Consider the following 14,077-nt stretch of genomic DNA (forward strand, 5'->3'; position numbering starts at 1 on the left):
AATGTTATAAGAAATTTGAGGCATTATTTAATCGAAGGATTTTTCTATGTATTTGTAAAACATGTTATATTATACGTATATACAGAGTTGGGCATTTAAAGCGTACAAACTATAAAATTAATATTGTCTCTGAAACAATATATACATGTTATAGCAACCGTGTCAGATAAAAAGTTATATTGTCTAAGAGGGAAAGGAGGACAAATAATGATAAAATTAATTTTTTATTTTATAAAATTATATTATAAAGGTTGCCATTTTTGAAATGTAATTATATGTTTTTACATAACATGATTTTTCTAATTATTCTCATATAAAAGCATTCAGATCAATTTATCGAAAAATATTAATAGTTTATGAGATATTTTATACAATAATTTGAAACAGACTATTTAAGTGTAATCATACAAATAAATAAAGAAACGCCAATTACAGCCGAATCTATACCTAATAGTACCTAATATTATTTTATATGTGAATTTTGAATACCTTTTCAATTTTTATAAATAGAACGTATCAAACACAATCGATCTTAAAACACAAATGTAAACTAAAACTGGAATTTCTCAGAGATAATAATTTGTTACTCTTTAATTGCTTTACCTGAATAAATCCTGTATAAATTCTATATAAAGTGTTTAAAAAAAAAATAGGTACATTAGGAATTTCATAACATTTGCATGCATCTTCTATATATTTAATAGATATAATAAACTTAAAGTTAGCTTTGCTCTTGCGAGAAATTGTAACAATGTTAGTTTGAGATATGCTAAGATAACCAAAGTACCATTTGTATGATCAAACATGTTAAAAAATTGCCGTTGAAAAATGTGTAAAAGCTATGAGCGCAATATAACGTGGGATACTTTTTACAGTTAGCTGTGGTGGTTTTACATCTCCAAAACGTTTAAAGGTTTATATTGCTACACAATGAGTCGAAAAAATAACATTTTGATTCGCATGTCGCATATGGTCTGCAAAACTCTCTGGGAATTTGCATTTCTGTTTGTGAACGTAACTCAATTTCGCAGGACGCCGTTTGCCGTCGCATATGCAATGAAAAATTCCATATATTATAGTATATAGAGCAGTTTTGAATAGAATCAGCAAACTTTCAAAAATAATAAAGAGAGAGAAAGAAATATTTTATAACAAAAATTTACGTTTAACAATTTTATTTTAGCATTGTGTAATTATTTTAACATATTTAATTTAACGTAGTTATATTAATTAAATTAATTTTTTAATGTTATAAGAATAATTGTGTGTTGCGTGTGCGTGCGCGCATATAATTTGTTAAAATAATTTTTTTATATTTTTTTATGCCATTTTATCCTTTTGAAAAATTTTTTCTTCTAAGAGAAAAATATTAAATGTAACAGGACAGTTTTTTAAACTTAGAGAAAATATAAATATTTAGACAATTCAATGCAAATAAATAAAACATTTACAATACAAATAATAAATTTTGATAATAAAATTTATGATATAAATTTTAAATTTAATGATTTGATCGTTTTTTAAATAAATGTGCTCTTTGTATCAAAAAATTAATATAATCATATCAGGACTCTAATTCTTTGATCTCAAAAGGTTTTACATGTGTCACCCCCTAAAATAGTGGCACCTGGATTTATTCACGCGTTGATTAAAGCTGTAATTATTCACCAGTTTATCTTTTTCTCCTTTTGCCAGGACCCACATCGCCACTGCCAGATCTGGGAGGATACAGTCGTTGCGGTTACACTTTGGTATTAAAGGGGTTGGTCTTTCCTCAGTGGAAACGACGACCTTTGGCCGTCATCGGATCCAGGCTCTTTCTTTATCCGGGTAAGTATTTTTTATTCGTGAATTTAGCCAACCTTCGAGATAAAAAAAATTCAAAACCAAAGGAAGCGTGCGGCCTGTTTGGGCAGGAAACAAATACTTACCGTGGGGAAACAACCCCTAAGCGTCTGTCAAAGACATTAGGAATTATCCGATCCAATATCTATCTTTTTTCCCTTATAAATCGTAAAATTTTAAAAAGAATTTGTTGAAATTTAATTTAATGTAAGAAAACTGTTTTTTAAATTAAAATAGTTTGTGAATTAACACTTAAATAAAAAATTTATAGTAAAATAAAATAAAATAAAAACAAAATAAAAATTTATATTTTTTAGATGTTGTTGCCAGAAACAAAGATATAACTTTAATTGTTGCGCTAGTTGTAGGTTTGTATATTCAAATTGAAGTTTTTTTTAATCTTTAAATTAATTCTAAAAATCAATTGAGAAACGAAAGAAAAAATAAAAGTACATTAAAAAAATGCTAAACATACTAAGCGATAGAAAAGGTTAGTTTCTACAAGATGAGTAGAGTGACACCTATTTTTAAATTTAATTTAAATTAACACATGTTGATGTATCAAATCATAAAACCATCAAAGCTGCATTTATGCAAATAATCGAATCTAGCGACAATTCGCGACGAGTGGAAGAGACAAAGCTAGCCGAGAAGAAAAATATTACGAGATCAACCCCATAGATATTTTCTCATCCCCCATCTTGCATCCCAACCCGACGCCCGAAACATCATGATTTATCTATGTCCGTCCCTTATCCTTCTGTTGGAACGATCCTGTCACCGGGCAGGATGCGTGCCGTGGATCAAGAATTTCTTCGGCCAAAAGGATTTATCGTCCTGACGTGCAATTACGTCGCCGAACATTCAGATACGGCGCGTCGCTATCGCGCGAAAGAAAAATGGCGTTGCTCGCGTTACAAGAACTGTATTTACAGTACGGATAAAAAAAATATATCAATTGAAATAAATGGACACGGAGAAAAAAAGATTAGTTGCAGCAGCAAGAATCTGTGTGTACTGGCTAAATTTCCGTTGTATATAGCTAAAGGATGTTTCAGCTCCCGCACAGAAATTCCTGCTGCTGTAACTAACTGCAACTTTTTTTCCGTTAAGTATTGAATAATTTTTTATAAATATAATGTGCTGTATACTCTCTGGCTCGCTTAATAATCTCTTTAACGAACCCGTTTAATTGGCTGTGAAATAAACACCGCGTTGAAATATTGAGTTACTGTCTCAAAAAAAGTTCGATTATATTTTTGTATATAAGATAAAAATTGAATCACGTGTGCATTTTATAAACAGAATATACTCTATTCACACTCGCTTAATAAACTTGTTTAACAAGCCCGTTTAATTGGCTGAGAAATTCGCGTTTAAATAAAGAGTTATTATTTCCTACAAAATTTCCAGTATACACTTTTATGCAGGACAAAAATTGAATTATATGTTGTCAAAAATTTGAAATAATGTAATATTTTATAATAATTTGCACAATCCATAAAAATCCGTAGACTCAGATATTTCTGCCAAATGACAACGAAGTCGGACAACAGACACGGCACGGTCGAACGTGACGGGAATTGAATCGTCTCCCTTACGAAACACCCGGACACATTCGGCTTTTTCTAAGCCATAAAATGTGCACGGTGCGCGAAGTCAACGACAAGATGACCAACAACCCTTCGTTACTCTGGAAACAACGACGAGATTTCGTCCGGCTGAAAACGTTCGCGGAATTTCGACTCCGCGATTTTACGCACGATTGACGCGCGTCATTCAAGCTAAACGATCGATATTTCACGTCGGTATATTCATATGTAACATTGAAAATAATAGAATTATTTAACGGTGAATCGACAGCGCCGAGCCGTAAGCATACATCACGTCATTAGTGATGCCTTGTCGTATTAAAACTTTCATCACGCGTATTTCCTAACCGGAATTTTTGTCCGAAATTTTGAATTTAATTATTAGGACTTACAAATGAACAGACCAAAAATTTAAGCATATTTTATATATTTGAGCTGTTCGCATAGTTCAAAGTAAAAAGCAAATAAATACTTTGTTTAAATTTTGATAGTTTGAAAGATATTGGTTTATAATGTCATGTCTAAAATTCAGTGAAGATTGGAAATGCAGTGTGCATTAGAAAAGAGGAGTATATTTCTTTACTTTTCTAACATCTTTTAATTTTGTTCAGAATCATTTAGGTTTAAATTATAATTAATTCGAATTTTCGAAATGGAAATAAGTTCAAACAGTTCGAACCAGGATTCTAAATAATGCATTACTTTTTGTAATGCATTACAGTTTCATTAAAGAATATTTTTTCTATAACCAATACGAAGGTTCTTAATTACGCATTGCTTTTGAAATAATCAATGTAATTTTTTTCATTACGCATTACTTTTGAAATAATTAATGCGATTTTTTTCATTACGCATTACGGTTGAAATAATTAATGCAATATTTTTATTACGCATTACTTTTTAAATAATCAATGCGATTTTTCCCATTTCGGATTACTGTTTTAAATAATTAATGAGTAAAGAAATTATTACTTATTAAAAAATTAATAAGTAATGCATTATTTTTTAATTTGCATTTTCATTACCCTGGTCGAACATGTCTTTAGTTCGAACGGTTCGAACTATTTATTGTAATTTATTATAATTCAATTTTGAGATTTAAACTGCTAAATTTTTAATTACATAATATGATTTCAAGCACTATACTAAATATATGTTTTTCTAAAATTCTGCACTAATAATAATAACCAGTAATAAATAAATTTTGTTCTATTTTTTATAGCTTGACATTTACTGGAACATTTTTTTAAATTTATATACGCACTTTCTTTTTGAAAATAATATTGTTTTGTAATATTGATCTACTTGAACGGTTTTGTATTGTTTCAATCATCTATATGATCTAAAAACTACTTTTTCTTCGATATTGAAGCAATCATTGCTTTCGCGGCAGATAAGATACCATCCATCTATTGTACAATAAAAATTATTAGCAATCTAGTATGAAAGAGATAGAAAAAGAAAGAGAGAAAGATTTCAAATTTTCTTTTCCTTTGACATTGTAAATTTTTTTGTCCGTCTGCTTTCAAGTTCTTTCACAAAATTTGCCATTTCTTGAAATATGAAGTTTGTGATGTAAAACTTTCAAACTAGAGCTTCCTTTGTAATTATAATTTCAGACTTAATATTCTAATATAAACTGCATGTTTCGCCTCGAGTTTCGGAGTTTCGCGTATCTTCTGATGTACTTCGAGCACGAAAGGGCACGATGTAATAATATAGAAATATTTTAGTTCTAAGAATAATCAGAAATTAACTTTTTATATAGAGTATACTAAATATTACATATTCTACTTTTTGACGGATCTCATTTCAATATTCGAAGCGCTACACCCAGGTAAGAATCCAGGTGCAGCGACCAGCGCGTTAAATGGCGTTTTCCCAAGAATGACCCAAATATCACCGGACGCTCGCTGGTGGTAGCCGGTAGTCGATTTTAACGAGCGATGTCCCATAAGCGCCCAACGACGCGCTAAACCCCAGCCGTCCCGCTACATCACATCAGTGCCGTTGTTAGAGAGTGCCGCCCTCGTGGCCGCACTCCTACGGGAGCTAGAGCCTTGATTAAACTCGAGGTAGGCGAGATGGTGGTAACAGGTGTTCGCCATCGCGGACCCCCGTGCTGAATCAACAGCGAACAACTTCCTCGGGACGATCCTTCTACTATGCCGGACTTGCCGGACGTTACTTCCCGGTCATCGCCCGGAGATTCATATCCGGCAAACGTGACGAGAGACGGAACAGCCGCATCGTCCTTGGCACGAAACGATTCTGATCTCGGCACCTGCGTACCCGGTCACGCGTCCAAAAGTGTTTTCCTATCGTACCGTTTCTCAATATTGAACTGATACCGATAACTTTTTTCGCCTGACGATTCTATTTGCGAAACACTTTGCGGACTTTGAATTTTATCAAAAAATTCTTCAATAATAACAACTAAACTTTCTCGGACAATATGAACATCTATTAAGGAACGCCTAGAAAAGATCAACATTTTAAGGATTATAATCTTATTTTTCAAGATCCAATAGTGTTTTAATTTACCACAATAGGCGCCAATTACGCGAGAATGCACGAGGACTTTGTATACACCCTATACATCGCTGTTAGGAAATTGCCCACTGCTCGATACGTATCTTGCAAATGGAACCACAATCTAGCATGGACGTAGAATGGCGGCTATTCCAGAAACTGACCAGCCTCGCCGGCATTTGCTGGGTTAAGCTGCGGCTATACCGCCGGCTTCAATTAGGAATTGCCTGGAATCCTACGATTCGGAAACGAATACTCGGCGATTTCTCGGGCACATATAGGCAGACAGCGCTCCCCTCGATGTCGTTAACCCCACGTTATGGATTTAACGATTATCTTTCTTATATATATGTCTTACACACCTTTTTTATTATTAGGACATGAGAAATTTTAAAATTTTCGATGTACAAAAGATATTCATATTTAGCACACTAAAAAAAGAGTTTGATAACTATTACACTGAAAAAAAATCCTTAATAAATCTGTGAGATCCATTTAGTTATGATTGCGATATTTGGTTGAATCTCTTTTATCAAAGGCTTTAGTAAAACAGTTTTAACTAAACGTAAGGTAACTATATAACAAAATAATGTAATTATAACGAAATGTTTATGATTATTAGCAAAGGTTTTGTTAATATTATATGTATATATTGTGATTTTGTTGTTATATCTATCTATAAAAAAGCTAAACATATGAAACAATATCATTACTAAATCTATTTTACAGGTTTACCAAAGATTGTTTTTTAGAACTGCTAATTAAATATTTAGTCGATATAAAAATATTTTTCTTTTTCTAAGTATTTAATATATGTATTTCTAAACGGTTGCATACATTATTATGTTTATGGTAATACTTATTGAATATTTAGAAAAGTATATAATTATTTTTTATGACGTTAACCAGATATTTAATTGGCATTATTTTACTCAACATTGGATAGCTATTATTAAATCTTGTTTTTTATTATAATGTTTTTTAAGTATAATTTTTAGTATAATTTAACATAAAATTCTTGGATCTTTAATTATAATTAATTATAATAACCGTACATTCTGTAGACATTTAAATACTTGAACATTTAAATGTTTTTATACTTGCTAACATTATAATTTTCTGATATTTTTAGTTTTCTAAAAAATACTTATTTTTTATATATAATAGTCATTATCTATTAAAAATGTTCAAATTAAAAATTAAAAATTTCATAGACAATTAGATTAGATTATTTAAAAACGTATACAGCTTTGTATAAAAATTAAACGCTCCGCTCAATTTGTCTTTTTAAGTGTTCATTCTATTCGTCCTACGTAAAGTTAGCAAAATACGTTAAACTTGTTAGAATCTAACTTAATGAGCTACTAGCAAGAACTTCTCGGGACGTTTAGTTTTGGAACCAGCACGGAAATTAGTTGTACAGCAGCGCGGCAGTCTCATCGGGAAACGATGCCAACCGCGTGCGCCGTATCGCTTAACAACTGAAACAAAGTATTGCCAGCCTCGACCATTTTCCAACGCTTGGCACCGCAATTCGAGAACAATGGAGAAAACACGATCGTTCCCGCTTCGCATTTCACAGAATGGCAACAAATATTGCACTTTATATTTTTAATTTCCGAATAAAATAAAAATCGTTGAAAAATTCATCGTTCAGCATTAAATTTTACCCGCATTTAAGACTGTTCTCGTTCCTCAATCGCTACTAATAAAAGAATGATCACATTTAACGGTGCACGACAGAAAGACGTATGAGCAGTCACAATGTATGTACACTCCGCCGCGGAATGTTAAAGATACCGATCGACCACTCCTGTCACGAAGCTCTAAAAGTAAGACTTCTCTTTTTCGTGATGACGTAACAACGTGACAGTGCTTGTGCTTCACATTTGCATGTTCATATGTCTCCAAGCAGTGGTTAATTTTCTCACAGTAGGTGGACAAGACCAAACGCAACAATAATGAAAGGGTGCACGCATAATCGACAATCAATCTCACTTTTAAACAAGAAAATTTTGTATAACAATTTTTAAAAAATTTTCTGTATATACATTTCTATATATAAATTCTTTATATGTACGTATCGTATATAATATTTCCAAGATTCTTTTAAAAGAAATGTATAGTTAATCTGTTTTACATCATTAAAACAAAACCATGTAATTTATTTTATTCTAAAATTAATTAGTGGAGTTTTTCTAGCCATTTAATTCAATTCCTTGATACTACATTTCCACATCTTGATACTACATTTCCATTAAAAAGTCACTTATAAGAGATAGTTTTATTTTGATTTAATTGTTTAAACATCTTTCACATAGAATAATACGTCCGTAACTTTTGTTATATACGAGGATTACATAAAATTGTCACCCTCAGTTCAGGACACTTCACTAACCTAGCTGTAAGCAAAAGCCCTGGTACTAATACATAATAAAAATTTATGCTTTAAGCCGTAAGAAACTGACGAATTACTTGAATATTTTTTTAATAAAAATCGATTGTAGTTAGTCAATTTGTTAGTCAAATCTTTATTGTAGATCGAGAATAAGAAAGAATATTTTGTTTATATTAAATCTTTCCGGGACAGCGCGAACGCAGTCCCGACAACAAAAATTATACGCCCGAGATACCCACTTTAGGGGTATTCGCAAGGGTCAGCTCTAACCGTAGTGCAATGGAAGAGCCTCGCCCTGGAGGAACCGCCTTGCTGATCACGGTAGCCTCTGCGCCAGGTAAGTATGCTTTCGGCACGTTGCAGCCCCTTAATATTGGCTAGTAGAGAAAAATTACATACAAGTAACTATGCATACGCACCGCGTAGCGACCACATGCTCAACTAAACTGTTCACCAGTTAGTTGTTAAATCGAAACTGGTCGCACACAACCGGTTCGTCCCGCTTTCTTCCCCACCTCTAGCAATAAATCTATATGTATTTTCGTGTTATATCATGTCATTATTTACATTTAACGCGAACTTACACTAACTTTTTAAGTAATTTTAAATTAGAAAAAAAATCATAAATGTTTTTTTAGTCTTTCGGTCTGTTTTACTCTAAATTAATTAATTAATTGGCTTGAAAAGAATTCTACTCTCTATGTCAAATAATAAACATAAAAAAATATAATAGACTTACAGTTTCAGTTCTATTGTTTCTCTCTATGAATTTATTGATTAACTGATTTGAAATGTAAAATTCTACTTTTATCATTCATATCAATTATACACAGTAAAAAAATTGTGTTAAATTTAACAGATATCGCATGTCCAAAACGGTCCACAGAAATTTTTCTGTTAATTTAACATATTGAGCATATATTAAAGAACAACATAAATATTATGTTATATTTTAATAAAAATAAATGTAAATTTTATAATTTGACATAATTTTTATCTAACAATTTAATGAAAAAATTATGTCAAAGTAACACATGTAACATGTTACTTTAACATTATAATAATGTTAACGTAACAACAATAACATATTATATATATGTTATTTTAACATGATTATAATATTATTTTAACACGTTATATATATTAATTTAATATATTATATATGTTAAATAATAATTATTTTTTTAATGCTGAAAAAATTGTTTACAGTTGCATATGGAGATTGTTCCAGGATCATCGATAAAAATTTTATGTGTGTATATTATTGGAATCAGTTCAATATTATAATATATGTGAATGCAATCGTACTTGGTTCTCTGTTCTTGGCGAGCCCCTTTTATTCGCCTACTAGGTAAATACCTTTTTCACGAGAAATGCGCCATCTCGGGATAGATAGTAAAGTCCTCAAAAATAAATTGGTCCTCGTTAAAACTCAATTATAAAGTAAATTCAACATTTTTTTCTGTCAATTTTAACAGATAAATCCTATCACTAATAATAAGGAACATATTTATTGTGTAAAATTAAAAGTACGTGCACATTGTGTTACTTTTACACTTTTTTCAGTTATTCTAATTTAACACTTTACTTGAATTAACACAACAGCAATATGTTAAAGTAACAAGCAAATATGTTAAATTTTAACAAAAAAGTTTTAATCAGGATATTTTTTAACAAGAAAACACAAAATTTTTTACTGTATATAATACTGTATAATTTAGTTATACGTTATACATTTATTTGTACCGACTCTGATATATCCTTCGAAGAGCAAATTTTATTAACAACTCGGTCGCTATGCATTCGCGTATGCGGAAAATACCGAACATGAGGACGCATGTTCGCACGAGCTGAGGATAAGGATTACATAAGATAAGACTTGGTCTTTCAGTCTCGTCGTGCTAGAGCAAAGACGAAAAGATAATCTAAATATATTATGGGGCTCTGTTGCAGAATCACTCGTTTTAGCCATCACTACTATTAATAATATAATATAGATAGTAATAGTATAATAATAATAATAATAATAATAATAATAATAATATAATATAATATAATAATAATAATAAGGTAACAAAGATAAATATTTTTATTAAACCCATCTTGCAAACTTCGTGACTCACACAGATTACAGAATCCAAGAATCTCATGAATCTAACGTTTCAGAATTTATTAGTTTATACGTGTAAGCACGAAAGCTCGCAGACCTTTTAAGATTCCCTCCAACAAGGAAGAGAGATTCCCCGCCCGAAAACGTTAATTCCTCGATCGCGTAAAGTATCCGCTCGCCGACAGGGCGTCGCGCTCTTCGGTATTTCGTGATCCGCTGCTCCGGATAAATTTTGTATCGGATCGCCGGAAGCGTCTGTTTTTCTCCCTCCCTCTCCCCCTCCCCCCGTCTGTTGCCCCCGGGCAGACGGGGGCAAAAATTCGATAATACCCGATGGCGTTTCCGTTCGCGGGAGCGCGTACGCGCGTGTACGGGCCAGTCGGCGGTGATGGATGTTCTCCGAAAGCCGACGCCGTGGAATGTAACCGGCCGTCATCGGAATATCAATGACCGTCCGGCATTCTCGGCGTGGCTCGACGTAATTAGACCCCGTTGGCGCTGATGGTCTCTCTCTCTCGTGAGGCAAGAAATGGAGTCGTCGTCGTCGTCGTCCCTCCCCCCGTCCGCGGTTGCGTGACGTCTGAAACGCGCCCCGGGTACAGCTCGATTGTAGAATTTGAAATTCGAAGTGTTAAAGCGAGTAAGTGCACGCCGGTAGGTACGCGTGATGTCGGAAGGACGGTCAGGTATCGCGCACTCGACCTGTCAAAAATTGTTTGTACGTTACGATCACTTCCAACGACGGTACAAACGAAGAGAAATGATAGTCGCTTTGATGTCGGTCCGCGTCGACAGTTCCGGACGGTTTTTCAGTTTGAAGCCCATTGAATTGAGAAACTGCGCACGACGAGTTACCGTAGAGTCCGGAGGGATTGTGAAATTTCTTTGATTAAAAAAAAAGAAAAGGTTATAAAAAAAATAAGATTCCCATTTAGATTAGACCCTTTTTTCTATGAAAGCTATTATTATCTGTGAAAATATTCCGCTTCGCGTTTTTCCGATATCTCCCCGTGACGCTTCTCGCGCCGCGCCGCGCCGCAGCCGCGACCGTACGATCCTCCCGATTTATCAAAGGGCTGATAAATAACGAGACAAATGCGTTTTCCCCAGCTTGTCCGGAATCGCGAGCAGAATGGATGGAGCTAGGCGACGGAGGTGGCGCGGTATGCTATGCGCCGTCACGTCTGGGCAAACTCGTTTTGCGTGTCACTGGGTTTCCCAGGGTCACTCAACAGTGCCATGTGAGCCAACACCCCGAGGAGAATCACCATCGTGAAACCAGGCATCTGTATCTGGGCTTCCATCATCCCTGGGATCGAGACCTCTGGAAAGGCTGGATCAAAACGGTAAACGACTCTCGCGCTCTGTTCTTTCGCACGAAATCGAGAGAGAATTTCTCGCAACGATTTCACGACGAGGTGCTAGAAACGTCCGGGGACGTTGTCTTAAAACAAAAAATATAATGCCAAGTCGAGTGAATCAATTGAATTGGTGGTAAGATTTAACAACGTGACAACTTTTTAGAAACAGGAATAACTGTTATATATTTTAAAATATAATTTTTTTTCTTTTATTGAATATTCTTATTTATAATGATTTACTAACATTCATTCTAATTACACAATGTGAATAATATTTATACAAATTTTATTATATTAAGGAATTAAGGTATTTCGAATAATATAAAAATTATATTATTCATCTTTTCTAGCATTTTCTTTGAGAATACATTATTATTAATGCACAGTATTCTATATTAATTTAACATCTTATATTTCTTAGATTTTTGTATGTTAAATTAATACTATTTTTGAGAATAAAATATCACAATTTATATGCAAATACAAAACTTCTTGGTTACATATTTTACATGTTAAAGCGAACATAAATTGTGTTACTTTCCTCTCTGTAAAAGTTATCATGTGTTAAATGACATATATCATAAAGAAATTGCTTTATTCTCCTATTGGTTTTCGTCAATATTTTTAATACATAGATTATGTCAATTTAACACTTTAATTTTATAAAAATTGTAAATAACTACTTTCAAACGTTGAAATATTTTATTTTAGTTACATTTAACATTAAACATATATTGGTTTAACATAAAATTCGGTTCTTGACACCGTCTAAATGTTAAATTTTTATGTTAATTTCTTACATATTATTTGTGTTTCTCTTTAACACATTTGCTTTATGTTAAATTGACACACAAATTTAAGTAGATAAATTGGAACATATGAATTGTGTTAAAAACACAAAATTTCTTTTAAATGTGTTCTTTACTTTGGATATACTCGTCGAATTAATCGGTCAAATTACACCGCATAAATTATCCGTCTTGCTGCAATTTAGAAAAAAAGTCCAATTGTTTAATAGCGTTAAACTTTACTATTTTACACAATTATAAATAAACACAGAAGACGACCCACGGTGACGCGTATTGAAATAAGAATAGGAAAATCCATTTTCCAAGAGGATGTGTCGTCGTACATAGTCGATGTTTGCGCTACAATTTCAGTTCGCCTTAAAGTTTCAGCTCCTGTAGCTGAAACCGATTTTCGCGAACTTCTCTTTTGGCATACGTAACTCCATCGAGAAAATGAACGATTCTTATGCAACGAGCTCGGACAGGCTGAATCTTGCACGATGTGCACGAAGATAAACGGGACCCGGCACGGGTTGACGCTACGCAAGTTGATATTTAAAATGCATAAGGACGTGTGCGCTACGGGAAGTAAAGAATTCTATTTTTCAGAAATACCGCGTAAATAACCGTCTGAATTCTGGGCGTCTTTGTACCGCGAGCGCGCGCGCTTTCCCCCGACCCCAATAACCCTCACGAAAGCGACTTTGGTATATACGTGCAAATAGGTCATACGGAGGTAATATTCCGAATAGGTAATATTCCAAAGCATACCAACCATATCTGGAAAGGAATAGATGGAACGTCAATGCAGAAGCGGCGAACAGAGTACAACATGGAAATTATGCCGGGGGCGGGACGGGGGAAGGCACGGACGGCGGCGGTGCCCGATAATGTCGTTACACGGCAGGCGACAGGACACAGCGCAGTGAATTAGAATTGTGTATTGTCGACTCGCGGTGTGCGATGCAAATGAGGACAAACACAGGCGTTTTGATGGGCTTTAATGGAATCATCGTGGCAACAAAAAGGACAACGGAAGGCTGTCCGATACATCCCCTCCCCCTCCCTCATAGACGAGAGCAATCCAACGTCCCACAAATATGCATCACTTTGCCGTATAAAATGTATACGCTGTACGTTTTAATTAGCTCCGCGCTGAGAAAAGGCTTTCGGTTGCCAAAACAAAAGCGAGGATTGCTTAGAGGGAACAATTACCATTGCAAATCGTTTCTCATCGTTTGCTATTTTAAGAAATATATTGTCTGAGATACAAATCACATTTGTCCGCTTAGAGTTCAATGGCTACAATAGCAAATCAAACGTGATGAATCGTTTGTTTCCGCAACAGAGCCATTTGCTGTCCTACATCAGCAAATTATTCGCTACAGTAGCTTCTGCCTTGTTAATCTAACAAAAATATTTCTCTCGGTGCATTAAAAGCGTATCACACC

General features: G+C 33.7%; 1 protein-coding gene and 1 non-coding gene across 2 annotated transcripts in view; one reads left to right on the forward strand and one right to left on the reverse strand.

Annotated features, from left to right (window-relative positions):
• Nucleotides 1–14,077, forward strand: part of LOC105837892 (PH domain leucine-rich repeat-containing protein phosphatase 2) — a 90,564-nt gene that overhangs the window by 34,299 nt on the left and 42,188 nt on the right. The window contains exons 4-5 of the mRNA XM_012683055.3: nt 1,696–1,830; nt 11,588–11,823. Coding sequence (XP_012538509.3) covers nt 1,696–1,830; nt 11,588–11,823 — 371 coding nt within the window. The remainder of the gene's footprint in view (nt 1–1,695; nt 1,831–11,587; nt 11,824–14,077) is intronic.
• LOC114255555 lies at nt 8,551–8,712 on the reverse strand. The gene has a single exon (XR_003626812.1). It is a non-coding gene; the product is annotated as a U1 spliceosomal RNA (small nuclear RNA).

Source organism: Monomorium pharaonis, chromosome 2, assembly GCF_013373865.1.
Source record: "Monomorium pharaonis isolate MP-MQ-018 chromosome 2, ASM1337386v2, whole genome shotgun sequence".
NCBI lineage: Eukaryota > Metazoa > Arthropoda > Insecta > Hymenoptera > Formicidae > Monomorium > Monomorium pharaonis.